General features: G+C 41.6%; 1 protein-coding gene across 5 annotated transcripts in view; it reads right to left on the bottom strand.

Moving 5' to 3' along the window:
• Positions 1 to 21968, bottom strand: part of LOC137064237 (NACHT and WD repeat domain-containing protein 2) — a 101557-nt gene that overhangs the window by 65910 nt on the left and 13679 nt on the right. For all 5 annotated transcript variants that reach the window (XM_067435686.1, XM_067435796.1, XM_067435872.1 and 2 more), the window contains exon 3: positions 19088 to 19176. In XM_067435686.1, the coding sequence (XP_067291787.1) occupies positions 19088 to 19176 (89 nt within the window). The remainder of the gene's footprint in view (positions 1 to 19087; positions 19177 to 21968) is intronic.

Raw genomic sequence — 21968 nt, 5'->3', positions numbered from 1 at the left:
ACATCCTATCCCCCTACACTGCCCCTGCCCCTAAACCTACCCATCACAGGAAACATTCTGCATTTTTACTTTCTCAAAAACACTCCTTCTGTGTGATTTATAAGATGTATTCCTCGTGGGGACCTAAAAATGTCTAGCCTGGATGCCAGCCGAACTTAGCCCCGCCCACAACATTTTTAGGTCGGGCAATTCGGTCTGGCATCGCTCCATAGAGGAGTAATTATCTCCGAACAGAAACTGTTCGGACCAATGAAATCATCAGGGCGGGCTTTAGACGATGATGGACAGATGATCAACAGTAACATAATCATGCACGTCATCAAAGGAGCTTGGATTATATTTACTCGAATCCTAAACGGAGAGCTTGTTTGTATATGCATTCACCTTCATAATTTCTCTCAAAGATGATGATTATGTTGGGTTAGTACTCTGTATATCATTAAATTATTATTATTTTTTTTACAACACCGGCAAAGATCGTTTATTCCAGCGCGTGTGCAGACAGGGTTGCCAAGTTTTTACAACAAAATCCGCCAACTACTAGCCCTAAACAATAGCTTCTCGGGGGGTTCTTCGGGGGAAAAAATGGTGTTTGGGGGGTAAAATGTGTGTTATTTTGGCAAGGTTGCCTGCTAAAATTCGCACTTATGGGTCTATATATCACATAATAGTCGGTTCAACCCTTGGACATAGAAAACAACCGCGGAAAAAAACGCGGACTTGGCAACACAGTGTTAGTTGAGCTCTGTCTGTTGACATTTGACAATGCGTCGCTTCGTTGCTCTGATTGGTTTGCTCCATTGGGCTGCGATTATGAGGTGTGTTTCAACCGAACCAGGAAAGACATCAATTGGATAGACCTACAAAGGTCTATCCAATTGATGTCTTTCCTGGTTCGGTTGAAACACGCCTCATAATCGCAGCCCAATGGAGCGGTTTCAGACTCATATTCTGACTAGAATTGAGTATGACCACGTCAGGCTATAAAATGTCCCCACAAGGACAAGGATTTCGGATATTGCCATCTTTGTGGGGACATTTTGTCCCCACAACATAGGGATTACCAGGCCGCGCACGCACGCACGCACGCACGCGCGCGCACGCACACACACACACACACACACACACACACACACACACACACACACACACACACACACGTTGACACTCATGCACAAACACTTACACACGTTGAGCTTGATGGATCTTAACTATTAACTAACCAAGCAATTCGAGTGTGACAGCACAGCCCCTGGGAAAGACTGATAACAAGGTAAATAGATGGTTTAGAAGCACAAACATCTGGACACGACAACACAGATGACAAACACATCCTCCTCAGGTTTCACTGAACAACTGAGAGATGGACACAGGGCGATAATTAACTTGCATCTGATGCATATCATAAAAACACACCTGAGAAAATTCATCAACGAGCTAACAGTAAAAAAGCTGTGATGTTCAGCAAAACAATTATATTTTGGGGAAAATTCACAAAGCCATACCATACATTTTGTAATGAGTGCATGAGTTAGCCACCGTATGAAGGAAATTAATGGCTTAGCATATTCCCTGTATACTAACATAATATTTTATGAATGCAGCGTCTGCCACTGATTCCTTAAATTACGACAGCTGTCATCTACTTTAATTATGCCCATATCTGTAAATTACAACCTAATCATATTGTTATGATGAACTATGAAAACTCAATTTAACTGGTATCATGATGAGCAAAGAACTATTACAGATGCTGACTTCTGTTTTATTGCTTCCCTTAATGCATCCAGATCTAAATCACACAGGGCTACACAATCATGTTTTTCATAGAAAACGCATATGCATATTGAGTATCATTAAACACAGTATATTACACCCTGACGTGGAGTAAAAGAGACTGGAAAGCTGTCATTTCTCCACTAATAATGCATCCATAGAAAAGATGATGAGGTTTACTCAGCTACTAAGGGCTCTGCCATAAAATTTCATAACATGAGGCAAATATGACTGTATTTACATAATTGCACAGCTCAAACTGAGGATTTGCAAACATAATGCTCCATAAATCCCAAATGGCTGGTGATAAAGGGTGAAAGTGTGTCAATGTCAATGCTGCAAAAGTTCTACATTTTAAAAACTTGCCCTGGTAGGACATTTGAAGTGACATCAAACTAGGTAACCATAGACCAGTCTCTCAAACCGAACCATAGAAAAAAATCACAGACAAAACAACTCAAGCACTGTTGTTGATAGGTTTTAATACTTTCAGGCTTCGCTGCATCTATAATCTTTCTTCAAAGAACCATGTGTCACGCTTCTCTTTTCTCTTTGGTTTTCGTGATTATAGAGAGAACTTTCAGATGCCTTGGACATGGAACGAAATCAGAGACAACCCACAGAACCTCTTTGAATTAAAGAACAGAAGCACATCTGTGCATGTAACTGGGGGGGAAATCTGCTGTTATGAATAGTCTGGTTTAGCTAAAATATGTGGGCACCTGGTGACAGGCTATCAATTATATATATGATGGTGACATGATTATACACATACACCGATCAGGCATAACATTATGACCACTGACAGGTGAAGGGAATAACACTGATTATCTCTTCATCACGGCACCTGTTAGTGGGTGAGATATATTGGGAAGCAAGTGAAAATTTTGACCTCAAAGTTGATATGTTAGAAGCAGGAAAAAATGGGCAAGCATAAGGATTTGAACGAATTCGACAAGGGCCAACTCGGGGTGGCTAGGTGACTGGTTCAGAGCGTAGGCTGTTCCTGGTCTGCAGTGGTCAGTATCTATATCAAAAGTAGTCCAAGGAAGGAACAGGATTGATCCGGCGACAATGTCATGGATGGCCAAGGCTCATTGATGCATGTGGGGAGCGAAAGCTGGCCCGTGTGGTTTAATCAAACAGATGCTAACAGTAAACAAACAGCAGAACAAACAGAATATGCAGTGCATCACAGTTTGTTGTATATGGGGCTGCATAGCTGCAGACCAGTCAAGGTGCCCATGCTTATCCCTGTCCACCGCTGAAAACGCCAACAGTGGACATGTGAGTATCAGAACTGGACCAGAGAGCAATGGAAGAAGGTGGCTTGGTCCGATGAATCCCATTTTCTTTTACATCATGTGGATGGCCGGATGTATGTATGTATGTATGGCACTTACCTGGGGACGAATGGGACCAGGATGCACTATGTGAAAAAGGCAAGCCAGTGGAGGCAGTGTGATGCTTTGTGCAATGTTCTGCTGGAAGACCATGGGTCCTGCCATCCATGTGATTGTTACTTCGACATGTACTACTAAGCAGATCATGTACCTGCCACAAAGCAAAACTGGTTCAGGAATGGTTTGAGGAGCAGAACAACGAGTTTGAGGTGTTGACTTGACCTCTAAATTTCACAGATCTTAATCCAATCAAGCATCCGTGGGATGTGTTGAACAAACAAGCCCGATCCACAGAGGACCCACTTAGCAACTTACGGCACTTAAAGGATCTGCTGCTAAATTCTTGGTGCCAGAGACCACAACACTCCACAACACTTTCAGGTGTGTATTGGAGTCCATGCCTCGACAGGTCAGGGCTGTTTTGGCAGCAAAAAAAGGGGCCAACACGAGCATGATATACTTTGAAAAATAAAAACATTGCTCTTTTTCTTTTTAGCACATCAAGTCATACATAATTACACAAACTACAAACAGCTATACTGTATCAGTAAGTAGAAACTGTAATCTTAAATTTGGTCTGCTGTGGCTGCCTGCAGTGATCACAACTTCTGCAAAATAGAAAACGATCATCTAAATGGCAAACACCACACGTCAAATAGTTTGACATCACTGAGTTTTTAGCAGATTTCATGATGAGATTCAAAATGACTGAGTGGAGGATACAAACATAATTTACAATGCAGTTGCCAGTTTCAGCCTGATGAAAAGGCCCACTGTTTCTCCTGAGAAGAATTATGATTTATCATCCTTCTGGCTCCTGCCTCAACATGAATGTATCACTTTAGGAGAAGACAAATGAGTCCTCTGCTGGCCCCCATTAAGGGCCAATTAGAAGAGAAATATGATACTCCAACGTGTATGATGGTCGAACACTATATCTTGCGCTTAAAACATTCAATTATCGAAAACAACAAGATAAGAAGAAGCTCAAGTGTCTATGAGAGCAAAAGTTGGGGGGAAACAGAGGCGCGCCAGGAAATGAAAAGCGTAAGATAGTGAAAGGCAGAACGCAAGGAATGAAAAGGCCTGTCAGAAGTCCCCTGATTTAAGAGGCTGTTAGCTCACCAACCCTGCAGAGAGAACCATGTTCCTCAACGCATCGGAGCAGTCACCAATCTCCATGCCTTCATTTCATCTCACATAGTACCCACAATGCACTACTCTTGAGTGCCTTTGCAATTAGACTACTGCTATGGCAACCAGCACCAGCTGCCTAGCCTGCTTGCCTTTTCAATTTAGATGAGAGAGCAAGAGAAAGCGAGATGTAGGAGGGAGGGAGGGAGAGAGAGAGAGAGAGAGAGAGAGAGAGAGAGAGAGAGAGAGGGGGGGGGGGTAGAAGAACAGACACCATAAAACCATAAAACCGTTTACATCACTCATGTCTATGCCTGGAATGAAATGGCCATGTTTTTTTTTTTTCTGCAAATGGCTAATCGATGCATTCCAACTGAAAATGTAGAAGCCACCTCAATTCCATGCAAATTCATGGATCAACGAGCCAACAGCAAGACATAACCTCTGAAACTGAATGAGCGTTTGCATCACAGGGTCCATCTAGATTTTCAGCTCTCTCTCTGTCTCTTTCTGTCTACCCTTCGGCTGTTTTCCATCCCTTTTTCTCACCTTCTCATCTGCTGAAGCTCCAATGAGTGCTGACAGATCCAATGTGCTCTCACCAGCATGGAGCACTTGGACAACAAGCCATAAATTCCCAGGGTGACGAGAGGGGATGGGGTTGGAGTCATAGTCTGCTGATGAGTGCGAATGAGCCAACAAATGATGGTTGCAAAGGTCATAATCCCACTCGATCACCTTTATAACCTCAAGCAAGGCAATTAACTCTGGCAAAAACTGCTTTTATGCTTTTTTCCCCCAGTTCACAGGGTTAACATACCTTTTCGAGATGTCACAAAACTTCATTAGTTCAACAGGAAAGTTCTAAAGGAAATTCATTTGATCTCGAAAATGGAACAAAAGATATAAGAGACTAGGACCAGTTGTCACAATCTCCATACATTCAGAGACTGCATGTAATCTCTAACTTTATGGTTGAGTAAAAAGTCCAGTGTCATTTCACTTAAGATTGAGCTATGACATTTTTAATGAAAGCTACAAATATGTAACTTTCTTTTAAATTAACACAATTTAAACAATGAGCAAGTACATAATCTTCCAAACCACATTTCCCGTTTCAATTGTAACTCAAACAGTATCCCACAGAGGAAACTATGGGGAATGATTTTGCCATAACCAGTGTCTAAAGCACGTATGCAAATGCAACAATGACATTGGCCAACGACAGCCAGTGACGTCACTTTGCGCTTCGGAAAATAGCCTATTACTTATTAGTTATGATGTTTTTGACTGAAAGTTTAGGACTGAAAGTACGAATTTTGAATGTTGGTACAAATGACAGGTAAAGGCAGAGAACTGGTAGATATGATGCAGAGGAGGAAAGTTGACATTCTGTGTGTCCAGGAGACCAGGTGGAAAGGGGGCAAGGCTAGAACCATTGGAGCAAGGTTTAAACAGTTTTATAATAGTGTGGACAGGAAGAACAAATTGAGTTGGAGTGATCCTGAAGGAGGAGTTTGTGAAGAATGTTCTGGAGGTAAAGAGAGTGTCAGATAGGTTGATGAGTCTGAAGCTTTATAATGAAGGTGTGATGTTAAATGTTGTTAGTGCCTATGCTCCACAAGTATGTTGTAAGCAAGATGAGAAAGACAGATTCTGGAGCGAGTTGGAGGAAGTGATGCAGACTGTTCCCAGAGGTGAGAGGGTAGTGATAGGGGCAGACATGTTGGGGAAGGGAATAGTGGGGACAAAGAAGTGATGGGCAGGTTTTGTCTTCAGGAAAGGAACCGAGAAGGACAGAGGTTGGTAGACTTTGCTAAAAGTATGGAGATGGCTGTGGTGAACACGTACTTTCAGAAGAGGCAGGAACACAGGGTGACATATAAGAGTGGTGGCAGGAGCACACAAGTGGACTATATCTTATGTAGACGCTGTAATCTGATGGAAATTAGCGATTGTAAAGTAGTGGTAGGTGAGAGAGTAGCTAGACAGCACATGATGGTGGTATGTAAGATGACTGTGGTGGTGAGGAAGATGAATCAATCAATCAATCAACTTTATTCATAAAGTGCTTTTACAATCACGATTGTGTCAAAGCAGCTTCACAGTGTCAAACAGGATAATATTGCAACAAAATTAGATTTGGCTGTACAGTCGTACTGGAGAAAACATTGATGTTATCAGCTTATTTTCATTTATCATATAGCTACAATGTTGGCATATCAGTATTATAGTTTATAGAATTAAATAAAGCCTAATTCATACATTTTATTTGTATAATTAGTTGAATAATGAATAACTTTAATCGAAATATTAGTGTCCCCAACTGAGCAAGCCAAGCCAAAGGCGACAGTGGCAAGGAACCAAAACTCCATCAGGGCATGATGGAGAAAAATAAACCTTGGGAGAAACCAGACTCAGTCGGGGTGCCAGTTCTCCTCTGGCCTATTAACAAACAGTGTATGATTATTATTCTGGCAACCTTACAGGTCAGAAATCATATTAGATTGGAATATTCAAAATTTCAGGGTATCCTGAAAGAGACAGGTTTGAGTAAAGAGAGTAAAGGCAGAGCAGAAGAAAAAGTGTTAGAAGTTGGAAAAGGAAGAGTGCTGTGTGGTTTTCAGGGAGGAGTTGAGACAAGCTTTAGGTGGTCAAGAAGGGCTTTCAGATGACTGGACTACTACAGCCAAAGTGATCAGGGAGACAGGTAGAAAGATGCTAGGTGTGAGGACATGTATGCAATGTTAGATAGTAAGGAAGGATGTGTATCGGTTGGCGAGGCAGAGGGACAGAGATGGAAAGGATGTAAAGCAGGTTAGAGTGATTAAAGATAGAGATGGAAATGTTTTGACGGGTGACAGGAGGGTGAGGGAAAGATGGAAGGAGTACTTTGAGGAACTGATGAATGAGGAAAATGACAAAGAGAGAAGAGTTGTAGAGGCAAATATTGTTGACCACTGACCAGGAAGTAGAAAGTATTAGCAAGGGTTAAGTTCGGAGAGCTTTGAAGAGGATGAAGAGAGGAAAGGCAGTTGGTCCTGATGACATACCAGTGGAGGTATGGAAGTGTCTAAGAGTAATGGCAGTAGAATTTTTAACTAGGTTGTTCAACAAGGTTTTAGAGAGTGAGAGGATGCCTGAGGAATGGAGGAGAAGTGTTTTGGTGCCAATTTTTAAGAACAAGGGAGATGTGCAGAGTTGTGGAAACTACAGAGGTATTAAGCTGAGGAGCCATACAATGAAGTTGTGGGAAAGAGTAGTGGAAGCAAGGTGTTGTCCAGGATATGTATGAGAGCAGTAGGACAGTGGTAAAGTGTGCTGTAGATGAGGCGGAGGACTTCACGGTGGAGGTAGGACTGCATCAAGGGTCGGCTCTGAGCCCCCTTCTTGTTTGCGGTGGTGGTGGACAGGCTGACAGATGAGGTCAGTCAGGAATCTCCATGGACTAGGATGTTTGCGGATGACATTGTGATCTGTAGTGAAAGCAGGGAGCAGGTGGAGGAAAGTCTAGAGAGGTGGAGGTTTGCTCTGGACAGAAGAGGAATGAAAGTTAGTCGCAGCAAGACAGAATACATGTGTGTGAATGAGAGAGAACCAAGTGGAACAGAGAGATTACAGGGAGAAGAGGTAAAGAAGGTGCAGGATTTTAAGTACTTAGGGTCAACAGTCCAGAGCAATGGGGAGTGTGGAGAAGAAGTGAAGAAGCATGTGCAGGCAGGTTGGAATGGGTGGAGAAAAGTGTCAGGTCTGTTGTGTGATAAAAGAGTAGCAGCAAGAATGAAAGGAAAGGTGTACAGGACAGTAGTGAGAACAGCGATGTCTTATGGTTTGGAGACAGTTGCACTGAGGAAAAGACAGGAGGAAGAGCTAGAGGCAGCAGAGCTGAAGATATTGAGGTTCTCTTTTAGAGTGACGAGGATGGATAGGATCAGGAATGAGTACTTCAGAGGGACAGCAAATGTGAGATGTTTTGGAGACAAAGTTTGAGAGGCCAGGTTGAGATGGTTTGGACATGTTCAGAGGAGGGAGAGTGAATATATCGGTAAAAGGATCGCCAATGTCACGTGATTTCAGCAGTTTAGATTGCGTGTCAATCTGCTGAAATCACGTGACATTGGCGATCCGAATCATTGATCGATTCACTGATTCATGGCCGTTTCATCTTTATTTGAGGATTGAAAACCAAACGCAGAAGAGAAGACAATACTGAATAAAATCGTAGTTTTTGTTATTTTTGGACCAAAATGTATTTTCGATGCTTCAAGAGATTCTAATTAACCAACTGATGTCACATATGAACTACTTTGATGATGTTTTTATTCCCTTTCTGGAATGGACAGTATATTGTGCTAGGGGTTGCACTGACTAGTCGACAAATCAATTTTTGGTGTTTTGCAATTCTTTAACATTTTAGACATTCCTGAAAAGTCTATAATAGGCAGTTTAATTGCAGGTTCCAATGTGACCCTCTAAGCTTCCAAATGTAGTGTGACAACATGCCCCACAGCTTAAAGCATCAGTTCTGTCTTCAGCACGAAGAACCTGCTTACAATAATCACTTTCAAATACTGTATGAACATACGAGTGCTATTCATTTTCTGAAATCAAATAATGCAGCATCTCCTGCAAATCCAACTTAGTCTTACCAAACTCATAACTTCATCAACATTTATACACACGTTTGTATGCAAATCAGTTGGTTATAGGCTACCTGACACATTTAGACTTGACTCCAGCCCTGTAATCAAACCTTGCCTCTGCTGCCGTCGTCATGGCAGCCAAACAGTATTACCAGCAATTTGCAAGTGCCTACAGCTCCTCTCTTGTGCTCTCATTGGATTATTGAGCCCATCATTAAGAAGTGTTTTTTGAATGAAAACAGGGCCTTGTGCTAGTGTGTGTGTGTGTGTGTGTGTGTGTGTGTGTGTGTGTGTGTGTGTGTGTGTGTGTGTGCATGTGTATGTGTGTGTGTGTGTGTGCATGTGTATGTATGTGTGTGTGTGTGTGTGTGTGTGTGTGTGTGTGTGTGTGTGTGTGCCAAGTGTGTGCCAAGTGTGCCGTGTGTGCGTGCGTGAGTTTGTGTGTGTGATGCATGAAGAGTGAGCATGTGTTGATGTGATCAAGTTGACTGGTAGCTAATCAGGAGTTAGTGAACCGATTACACAGTTGTTCAAATGGTCAGTTGAGGTTTGAGTAAGAAAGTGTGACCCTCTGTGGCCCGTGACGACAGCAAGACGCTCATATGAGGGAAAGATATCATATATTTTTCATTTTTTTGAGTTTTGTTGTGTTTGTAGGAAAATACAACAAATAAAGTTTTAAAGATTAAGATGTATGGGTTCCTCATGAATAATGAATCAATATCCATTAGAGGTCGAATGATATATCGCATGTACAGAATAATGGCACTGATTGTTGCTTTGTTAAACTACTTTGTTATCAGTTAGCCCTCCTTTAGATGAATTAAAACCAGTTACAGACTTTGAGTGTTTTTTGTTTTTTTTTTGAGACATGACTATACAGCGTACTTTTGATTATCCTCTTGTTTGCTTCAAAGTTTACTTTATTTTGATGGTCCACTTTAGACATTCTACTAACTATAAGTAACATTGCATCTAAATTTCAACTAATTCTAGTGAGAGTTTATATGAAACTAATTAGAGTATTGGTAGATTGTTAAATCGGGGATTGGGTTAGTACAAAATAAGTGGGCACTAGCAAAGTTACAGTTTAATTACAGTTTAAACAAAGTTTTAGCAGAAATCTACTTATAGTCTAATGACTGGTAGTTGACATGTTGTTAACATGAATAAGTCAAATGTACTATACATTTTTTATGTATATTACTTTCTTTTGATGTCATTATAGTTCATTTTCTAATAAAGTTCAGCAATATTTTATGTTAAGTGGAACTGTTTAAATGATATTATTTTAAAATCAATCCGTGATTAATAGTCTATCTGCCATATTTTCCAGTTTTAGTTATTAAAATCTGAAAAGAAAATCCAACAGCCATTGGTCGACCTTTAATGTAAATAAATATATTTTGTAAACACTTGTCTAGTTTTTATGATATCAATGAAGGTGAGGGTAAAATCTCATTATATATAATCAATGAATCAAACAATAACTTGTAAGATAAGTTATTGCTTCAAATTATGTGTAAGTGGAATACCCAGATCATGGAATACCCATATATAAACACTATATGAATGATTTGTGTAAAAAACAAAACAAAACAAAAAAACTTCCTTTATATGTTTTCATAAAACGCAGATTATGCCATAATTTACTCCCCACACTGTGAAAATCCCACACTGTCATGTTACAACACTTTCAGACCTGATCCCGCCATTACTAAAGGGATTGAGTGTGTGCATGCGTGCTGTGACTGGACTAGGATGGAGCCTTCCATAGACGAATGCACACACACGCACACACGCACACACACACACACACACACACACACACACACACACACACACACACACACACACACACACACACACACACACACACACACACACACACACACACACACACACACACACACACACACACACACACACACACACTCAATCCAGCATTCATCCCTCTCAGGGACGCCACAGGAAATAGAATCAAATAACGATGACCAGAAAGAATCGCAATTTGCCACATCATATTTTCTGGTTGAGAGAACTCCCTTCTTTTTCCGTCTGTCTCTCACTTTTCTCTCTCACCTTCTCTCTCTATCTCCCTCCAGCCCTTTCACAGTTTTTCTCTTCCTCTCTGACACTAACTTTGCTTTTCTTGTCAGTTTGTATTAAATACAATGCGATAGTGATAAATGAAAATGCAAAAGAGTAATTTATTGGCCAACATATTCAGTTATTCCTGGCTACTGTAGACATTCAACACCCCAAACATGTACAGTATAACACAATGACTATCAATGGATCAATGACTAATTTGGGCAGATGACCGACCTTGATGTCTCATCTCACTCTCAAATCAGTCGCACCGGATGTGCATATGTTGACATGAAAAAATAAGCAGTGCTAGAACAGCTCATCTATGATGAAGGATAAGGCAATGATAATACCAGGATTCAAGAGGCACTTAAAGCTGCATAGTGTCTGTTAATGCCACCAGAATTGCAAAAAACAAAGATTGTTTCCAGATAGTATTGCCGTAGCTCAAACATTAGAGCAAGACACGTATAATGCCAATGTCATGGTTTAGCAGGAGGGGCAAAAATGCTTAACTTGAATGCAGTCTAAGTTGCTTTAAGATAAAAGAGTCAGCCAACTGCATAAATGCAAACGTACCAGTCTTTGGCGTATCATTAGTATTGAGTACTAATTCAATTCGGTAATGGCAGTGTCTGACCGATAGGTGACTTTCAAGCCTTTAATTGCAAATGTGCCCTGTGAAGTGTGGTCATGTACCTATAGAGCTGAAGTCGCTAGTAAATATGTTTTTTAAAGCTACACTGTGTAACTCCTAGTTTATTCTTAGCTAAAAAACACTTAATAAAGTATTCTCGTAAGTTTATAATATGCCATTAAAAATACATACGGGTGAGGGCTTCGAATGCTGGTCGCCATGTTGCCCCTCCATCTTGAAAGTACATTAGCCAAAGAGGGACATACCCATAAATTTAAGCTTCGCCTTTTGCGTTTAAACACTCGATGGCACCGTGTCGAATGTGAAGAGGGGGATTGCCATGTTAATCTTGGACTAAATCGGCCACCGAAGGAGTTAAAACAAAATTAGAATTGAGAGGAACAGAAACTATTATTCACTGGATGGTCATATACCTTTTCACCGCTAGATGGGGGAAAATATCACACAGTGTAGCTTTAAATATGAAGTCGCATTTATATGTTATATCTAAAAAATATAAATCAGTTGTCAAATATGTGCAGTGTAAATGCAGCATAAAATAACTGTTGTTGTCTAAAATAATAACATTAGTTTATTACCAACTAGTTAATAACTAGATGATAATATTAACTAAAACATATTGACAAGATAAAGAGAAAACCCTCACGTGGTGGATAACAGATTTAATAAGCCATTTAGAACTAAGCATGTTAAACTAATGTATATTTATAATGAATCAATTTGAATGGTTTAATTACTGAAACATTAATAATGTATTATTTTGAACAATCATACTGAAGACATTTACTTTAAGTAGTTTTATTGTACTTGCACTTAAAACTACTTAAAACACTTGAAACTTTCAGACCCACTTTATATTAGGTGGCCTTAACTACTATGTACTAACATTCTAATGAATTATTTGATACATGCACTTATTGTGTACATACATGTTTTTACATTGTACTTACATTTTAAAAAGTACCTGCATGTAATTACGTCTGTAATTAATTTCTGTAGTTACATTTGTAATTACACAGTTGGCACTTCTCTTGCATCTAACCCTACCTTAAACTGACCCAATAACACCACACCTGTCCCTAACTCTACCCGTATCCCACCTCAATATCAGCAAAAGTGCTTTGCAATACAATTTGAACACAGTAAGTACATTGCACTTATTTTTTTATTTAAGTACATAGTACTTAAGGCCACCTAATATAAAGTGGGGCCAAACGTTCTTTTCCATTTCTGTATGTTTATTTGCTATTGCTGAATTCTGCTGTTAGGTATTTTGGGAAAAACAAGCATAATTTACCTCAATTGTGTCTTCGTTTTATATTGCTTGTAATGAGTTGCTTGTTCTTTATTTTATTACTGATTGTTTGATTGTTTACTTGAATAACTTGAAAAATTGTTGTCTTGAATAACTATGTTTAAATTTGTTGTTGTTTATTTGTTTTTGTTTTGGTTAAGGTTTTATTTCCCAATATGGTAACATCTGCTCACATGTGTTCAATAACATTAACTTTTCTTGTGGGTATGGTACTGATATATACACTACATTGCTAAAAGTATTGGGTCTACCCATCCAAATAATTGAATTCAGGTGCTACAATCACTTCCATGGTCACAGGTGTATAAAATCAAGCACCTAGGCATGCAGACTTCAACAAACATTTTTGAAAGAATTGGTCTTACTCAGGAGCTCAGTGAATTCAAGTGTGGAAGGGAGCCACCTGTGTAGTAAGTCCATTCGTTTTCTCACTACTAAATATCCAGTCAACTGTTAGTGGTATTATAACAAAGTGGAAGCAATTGGGAACAACATGAACTCAGTCAATAGCTACAGACCTCCAAACTTTGTGTGGCCTTCAAGATTAGCTAAAGAACAGTGCATAGAGAGCTTCATGAAATGGGTTTCCATGGCCGAGCAGCAGCATCCAAGCCTTATGAAATGCAAAGTGTTGGATGCAGTTTTGTAAAGCCAGCTGTCACTGGATGCAAGCGCAGTCCCTCTGTAGGGACAAATCTCTTTTTCTGTCTGGCAATCCGATGAATGAGTCTGGGTTCGGTGGTTGCCAGGAGAATGGTACTTGCCGGACTACATTGTGCCACATGTAAAATTTGGTGATAGGTGGATTATGGTGTGAGGTTGTTTTTCAGGGGTTGAGCATGGCCCCTTAGTTCCAGTGAAAAGAAACTCTTGATGCTTCAGCATACCAAGATATTTTGGACAATTTCATGCTCCCAACTTTATGAAAACAGTTTTGGGATGGCCCCTTCCTGGCCCCTAACATGACTGCACACCAGAGCACAAAGCAAGGTCCATAAAGAATTTGGTTTGGAGGAACTTGACAGGCCTGCACAGAGTCTTGAGAGGGCTGCTGAGGCACTTTCTCAGTCCCTGCTGACAGTTCAGATGTTCTCCGTCCCCGCGTGGAAGCCCGCGCTGTGGCCTCTTCTCCCGGGGTGGAGAACTCAATGCTTGAGCCGTCTGATTCTGAGGAATTAGATGTGCTCAGCATCGAGGCGGGTGACGTAAAAGAGAGCTCGCCACCTCTTAATGCAAGGCTCAATTGCGCGTTGTCGAGGCAGCGCATGGATTACAGGTCTGCAACAAAAGTGAACACATGCGATCGGTGTATATGTGATACTGTTTGGTGCGAGGCATGCAGTCAGCTCCTGAGGGTGCTGGCTGTGTTTGTTGAGAGATATCTTGCAGCGTACAGCCGTGTGTTTCTGAGTGTTTCAGCCTCGCGCCTGTGGTCTTTCATCTCAAGGGAAGAAAGCCAAATATGTTGTAAACTAATGGAATCTTGCATTGCTGAGGCAGCGTGTAGATGACGATTCGTTAAATACATATTTAAACAGTATCGTCTGGAGATTATGGCTGCATTTAATTCTGAGGAATTAAAATGAAACATTATCTGACTTTGAGGAGTTGGATATGTTTATTCCGCCTATCATTCAGACCATGTTCACTTGAGGTGTGATTAGGGGCATTTAATTCTGAGGAATTAAATGGGATTTATCTAACTTTGAGGGGTTAGATTATCAGCCTATCATCCAAATTTTGTTCACTGGGCTTTTTCATCTAAGGATTCACAGTGGCCGCCCTAAGCGGCCCTGTCGAGTCAGATGAAGCCCCTCTCCCGGCAAGCGATCGAGGTCGCCTCCTCTTTGGAGTTTTCTGGAAGTCGATACTGCGATCTGCCATCTACGATGCTCGGGCCACATCGACATCCAGCGAGAGGCTGGTTTCCCTAGTAGAATATCTCGGCGCATGGTTATGCTCCCGAATATATCTGCTGGGGCCCTGTGTACTGTGGGCAAAGTGTACAGACTGCAGTTCAGCGTTCCACCACCGGGGTTCATCAGTGTGGCCTGAATAGTGGTGTGCCCCGCCCAGTGGCAGGTTATGGAACAGGAAGTGTGCTCCCTGATGGTAAAGGAGGCTATATAGTGTATCCTTTCGCCAGACAGGGAGTCCGGCTTTTACGGTCGCTACTTCGTGGTTCCCAAAGAGGATGGAAGGGTGCGTCTATTATTAGATCTGAGGTACTTGAAGCGTTCTCTGAGGAGATTCAGGTTCAAGATGCTCACTATCCCATCGTGAGCAGATCTAGTTCGAGGACTGGTTCGTCACGATGTATCTAAAGACGCATATTCCATATCCCCATTCTTCCTGCCCAAAGGAGGTCCTGAGGTTCGCTTTCAGGGGCGAAGCGTACCAATATCGGGTTCTCCATTCGACCTAGCTCTTTCACCCCGCACCTTCACGAAGTGCATGGATGCAGCTCTGGCTCCGTTAAGACTCCAGGGCATCTTGTACTCAATTATATCGACGACTGGCTCATTCTGGCCAGGTTGTACGATATGGCGGTTCGGCATCGAGATGTCGTTCTGGCCCATATGAGGTGCTTGGGGGGGGGAGACTCAACACAAAAGGGTGTTGACGCCCTCCCAAGAGACTACGTTCGTATGGGACTTGACAATGATGCGGGCACAATGTTCCCTGCACGTATCGAGTCCATACTGGCGGAGGTCTCCGGAGCGAAGCTAGGCCACAGCCTCACTGTTAAGCAATTCCAGAGACTGCTGGGTTTCATGGCAGCAGTGTCCCGCGTGATTCCGTTCGGCCTGCTCCACATGAGACCCCTACAGTGTTGGCTTAAAACCAAGGGGGTTTTCCCCGAAGGGGATCCAATCCGTATGATCAGAGTAACGCGCAGATGCCTTCGTTCCCTCGTCATATGGAAGAAACCTTGGTTTCTGTCCCTAGGGCTAGTATTGGGAGCATTAGGTTGCCAGAAAACCGTTTCAATAGATGCATCCCTTACTGGCTGGGGCGCGGTCATGGAAGGCCGCTTTGTGAGAGGTCCGTGGGGGACCCGGCATTTATTCTGGCACGTCAACTGCCTGGAAATGCTGGCAGTCTAGAAGGCTCTGAGGAGCTTTCTCCCGGACCTCCGCGGCCACTATGTCCTGATACGATCCGACAACACTGCCGTGGTATCGTATCATCAGGGGGGTCTGAGGTCGCGCCCTCTGTACAGACTGGCACATCAGGTCCTCCTGTGGTTCCAGGGGGAACTGGCATCTCTCAAGGTGATGTACATCCCCGGGGACCAAAATCAGGGAGCAGACATCCTGTCGAGGCAGGGGCTGAGGCCCGGGGAATGGCGTCTCCATCCCGAGGTGATGGAGGCCATATGCAAGAGGATCGGCCCAGTGGAAGGGGATCTGTTACGTCTTGAGAGATGTCCCACTGTCCACTGTGGTTCTCCCTCAGGCATCTGGCTCCTTTGGATGCCATGACACAGACGTGGCCGAGGCTGTGTCTGTATGCATTCCCCCGATTGCTTTGCTCCCGGGAGTTCTGGAGCAAGTCCGCCGGGAGGGCGTCAGCCTGATTTTAGTAGCACCCCGGTGACCATCCAGAGTATGGTTCTTTGACATTATAAACCTGCTAGACGGCCTTCCATGGCAGATCCCTCTGAGAAGGGACCTGCTGACTCAAGCAGGGGGCACGGTATTCCTGCCCCCAGCCGGAGTTATGAACCTATGGGTCTGGTCCCTGAGGGGGCACAGCTCATAGAGAAGGGTCTGTCAGCAGGTGTCATTGAGACCCTGCTCAGCTCCAGAGCTCCTTCCAAGAGGAGGCTGTACAACCTGAAGTGGAATGGTTTTCCACTTGGTGTAGAGAACGTGAGGTGAACCCAGTTAACTGCGCAGTAGCTTCAGTGATGGAGTTTCTCCAAGATCGTTTCTCCGCCGGGGCTTACCTCATCCACACTTAAGGTGTATGTGGCAGCCATTGGGGCTTTCCACACACCTATAGGTTAGGGAACACTGGGAAGGAACCATTTGGTTTTACGGTTCCTCCGAGGGGCGCGGAGGATGAGGCCTGTGGCTCATTCCAAGGGTTCCAACCTGGAACCTGGCAGTAGTGCTCGAGGGGTTGGCTGAGGCCCCGTTCAAGCCACTGGAGCTGGCTGAGGCCAAGAACCCCACGCTTAAGGTGGCCTTTGTCCTTGCCATCACTTCTCTGAGGAGAGTGGGGGACCTCCAAACATTGGCAGTCACGCCAAATTGCTTGGAGTTTGCCCCAGGCGGAGTTAAGGCCATCTTGCGTCTAAGGGCTGCCTGCGGCAAAACAGACTGTCAGTAACTGGATTGTCCAGGCAATAGCCACAGCCTATCAGGTTCATTCTATCAGGGGCATGGCCTCTTCGGTAGCCCTCCATTTGGGAGCCTCTTTGCAGGAAGTCTGCGAAGCGGCCGGGTGGGCCACCCTGCACACCTGCTTCAGACATTACAGTCTGCACCTCCTGGTGTTGCCAGGCGCCAGAGTGCTCGCCTCCTGAGTGTGCCCAGAATTAGCTCACACCAGGGGGTTTCGATGGGCGTGGGCTAGTGGGTATACGTTCCCCGAAGTGTCATCTACGATGACGCAGTGCGAGTTCCCTCGATAAAGGGAACGTCTCGGGTTATGAATATAACCCATGTTCCCTGAGAGGGAACAAGACACTGCGTCTCGTAGCCCCGGCTATTGTCAGAGCGCTCGCTTCATCGCAGCAAGCTAACACTGCTTGTGCCGGTGTCCCTTTATACCTCCGGGTATGCCGTCACTTGCTACGTCATGACGCAACACCAATCAGGATTGGCCTTTTTACATTCAAGCTTAAGTAGCGTCACGCCAAGGGCGTTCCCCGAAGAGTCATCTACAAAGACACAGTGTCTCGTTCCCTCTCAGGGAACATGGGTTATATTCATAACCCGAGACGTTCTCATCCAACAGAAGTGCCTGACCTCACAAATGCCCTTTTAGAAGAATAGCCAAATAATCTCATGAAAACACTCCTAAACCTTGTGGAAAGTCATCCCAGAAGAGTTGAAGCTGTTGTAGTTGCAAAGATATCATTGAGGTTCATGTGATGTAAAGGCAGATGTTTCATTTTGGCTATATATATATATATATATATATATATATATATATATATATATATATATATATATATATATATATATATATATATATAGTGACCTCCAGTGGCAGAGCACATGCACTTCATGAATTTCACTACCATTTTGTAGTCCTTCCTGAAATTTGCTGCTTAAAGTTTAACTTTTTACATCTTTGTTTCATCACTGCACACACTTTCATCTTCACTCGCCAGCTCTCTGTTGAAAGCGAATGGGATCATGCCGTTTTGTTGTTGCGTGTCGCTGGCAGCATTAACGTGGCTTAAGATTCATATTACTGATCTTATTCATTGTGAATATATTTAAAAAATACTGAATATTGATACTAAAAATGTCTATACTCTTCCAGTGAAACGCCAGACTTCTCTCTGGTGACGTATGTCACAATTTAATTATCACAATTTTCTATGTCACTTATGTTTTCAGCAACAAAAAACATCTAAAAGTCATAGAATAGGTCAGCATTTAGTCTTATACTGTACATAAAGATCTGTTTCTTGAGGGGATGGTCTTGAAATCAGGTCAGTCAAGCCCCACACTAAAGTATCCTCAGTTCAATCTCAGCACGCTGTCTGCGCCAATGGCCACGGTACCTCTTCTAGGCCCTGCATTTGTTTATCAAATTGCATGATGAAAATCTCCACACTGCTCCATTCTCTCAGACAACAAACCATTTGCATTGTAAATACTACTCCAGAGGAGAGGAGAGGAAGAGAGACAGGGATTTCGGGCCATGCTTTTGCCTTACATATCAGCATATCAGTGCAGAGTTCACATTAATAGTCCCTGAGAAACTTTATCTTTCGAGCTCACAGAGGTGGAAGCATAAGATAGAAAAAAAGAGAAAGAAATCTGTTTGTCATGAGCTTAATTGCTGTTGTAGAGTATTTACAGAAAAGTGGCGGCTGTGTTACCTGGAATTCAATGCCATAGTTCTCCCTGCAGAAGTCTCGTAGTTTGGGATAGACATGTTCTTTCAGGGCATTTCTCTCTGCTTCTGTATCTGTGACAACAAACAAAACACAAACAAGCATCACTATTCAGAAAGGGAAAACAATTATTTGTAAATATTCATACATCTTTTTTTGTAATTCTTATTCTGTTTATCAAATTATTGTGTCGGTACCATGGTGGTCTTATATATTATAGTACTATAAAATAACAGTTTTTTATTATTTATATACTATTATAGTATGTGTAGATTTTAGATTTAGATGCTTATAGTATGTAATATTGTGAATTAGCTTTTATTTTTTATATTTTCAGGTTTAATTATTTTATGTACTTTTATATTTTTTTTAGCTTTAGGGTTTTTTTTTGTGCGTTTTTTTTTTAAAGCTTTTTTTGTTTATTTTAGTTATCAACACTGGTACTGAATGATTAATGAACTAATTTACATGGTAAATACACTACCATGGCATTCCTGTGATACATGTCCAAAAAAAACATAGTAGTTTTGTTAGTGTGAAGGTCTTTCCTTCTCAGATAATTTTTATTAAATGCATGAATGCCTACGGGTAAATCACATACAAACACTTACACTCATCTCTATTTCAGTCCCTATCTTTTGCTGTCTCTTCAACAGTCCGTTCTTTCATACACTGTATTTTCTCTTGGGGATATCTGCTAGCAAGGTTTGAAAACAGAGATTCCCCGGCTTACACTGTAGTTATTACTGTTCTCTGCTGCTAGTAGCAGAGCAAAAACAAACACAACATCTGAGATCACAAAGACAATCTGGGATTCAAAACCTGGATATGAACAGAAAGGTTTTTAAAACTACATTTTTGTATTAGATTTTCTTACAGTCTTTCTGTTAATAAGATGACATGAAATGAATATGGAATATTTGGTAACGCTTTAGATTACAGCTTGGAAAGCACTGCATAAGTAAATCAAATTTACAGCATCACTTTCTGTTATTAAAGTGTAACTATTATGTATGTGTAGGTATAAGGAAACAATATGTAATATTTGGGTAATAAAGGGGTAATTTCTAGCCTAGAAATCTAGACGCACCCTAGCGGCAGCAAATCTCATCTGCCCGTGAGTGTCGTCTAGCAACTCTCAATACCCTTCTGAACTGTATTCGCCTAAATCTTGCCGGGCCAATCACATCGTGTATGGAGTCGGTGGGCGGGGCCATAATGACGACGGCCGAGTTGCGTTTGCGTGCTTCTAGTAAACACAGAAACTAGAGAACAGAGGTCTTTCGAATCAGCTTTGACCACGACTCTGGAAGACTTGGAGTTAAGCTTTTCTCTGAGAAAAGAACAAAGAACGGCACTGAAGTCATTCTTAAAAAGGAAAGATGTGTTCGGAGTTTTGCCGACCGGATACGGCGAATGTTAAATCTATCAACAAGCTCTGTTTCACCTTCGTTAATCTGGTTGGTTGTAGCGCTATCCTATCGCGTGCAGAGGGAGTTTGAAAGACGACCGTTTATCCCGCCCCTTGGATTGAGCTGTCAATGGTGAGTTTCCAGACCAAACATCTTGATGTGGGTCTGGCTTGTCAGGTTAGGTAATTTCAGGAAAAATAACAAATTATTTATACTGTAAGTATTTTTGGTTACACTTTACAAAAAGGTTTCATCAGTTAATATATTAACTAACATGAACTAACCATGAGCAATACATTTGTTACTGTATTTGTTAATCTTTGTTAACATTAGTTAATAAAAATACAGCTGTTCATGGTCTGTTCACGTTAGTTCATTAGTAAATGTTGAAATTAACATTAACAAAGATAAACAAATGCTTTATAAATTAAGCTCATTATTCGTTTATGTTTACTAATGCATTAACTAATGTTAACTAATGAAACCTTATTGTAATTTTTTTAAAGGGTTAAGGGTTAATTATCTGTGTAGTTACAGATATTAAAATGTTGTTTGTTCTCCTCGTTTCATGTAGTTACGGGGTAAGTACAACAAAAAACGCATTAAAAATCCGAGCTCACTCTGAAACATCTGAAACACTCATTTTTTTCATTTTTTCCACTGATGGATCTTAAGAGGAATCCCATGTCTTTTGAAATTTTGTATTATTATTTATTAAAAGAAAAAGTAACCAAGAAATGCTCTCATAATTTACTAATCTTTTGGCATCCGACCAGCTCTTACCAGCGCGTGCATAAGTAAAGAAGCTTTAAGCTTTCATGACATTCTCGCACGCGAGTACTGGCGTCTCTGTCTTCTAGTCTTGTTTGTTTCTCATTACTATTATTATATATTATGTTATTGTTTGTAATGTATACTGTGGTGAGCATTAATTAAAAAAATTCAAACCGACAGCATCTGACATCCGCATGACCAGAGTTTCTTGGCATGCTCACGTCACGCTTCAAGTTACGCCAAGTGTGAACTCAACTCTCTCATTCACACAGATGACTGCTGGTAGTCTACAGTTTACATTTGTTTAAATATTGTTATTTGTCTTACAAACACTTATTGTTTCACTTCAGAAGACATTGATTTATCCATTGAGATCGTATGGATCACTGTATTGCTTTACGTTCTGTTTGATACTCCAACTTTTAGGAACCCAAACTTTAATTAGCATGTGATTTAATTTTTCTGTGTTAATCTCAGATGGCATAAGGGTAAAAGACAAGTAAACTTTGAGGACATTTCTTTCCGACTTTCTTTCTTTCTTTCTTTCTTTCTTTCTTTCTTTCTTTCTTTCTTTCTTTCTTTCTTTCTTTCTTTCTTTCTTTCTTTCTTTCTTTCTTTCTTTCTTTCTTTCTGACTAACTACTGGATATTACCCCTTAAAGCTGCAGTCCGTAACTTTTT

This window comes from Pseudorasbora parva, chromosome 1, assembly GCF_024679245.1.
Source record: "Pseudorasbora parva isolate DD20220531a chromosome 1, ASM2467924v1, whole genome shotgun sequence".
Lineage (NCBI taxonomy): Eukaryota > Metazoa > Chordata > Actinopteri > Cypriniformes > Gobionidae > Pseudorasbora > Pseudorasbora parva.
The sequence above is the reverse complement of the archived record's forward strand: the minus strand, read 5'-3'. Positions and strand labels throughout refer to the sequence as shown.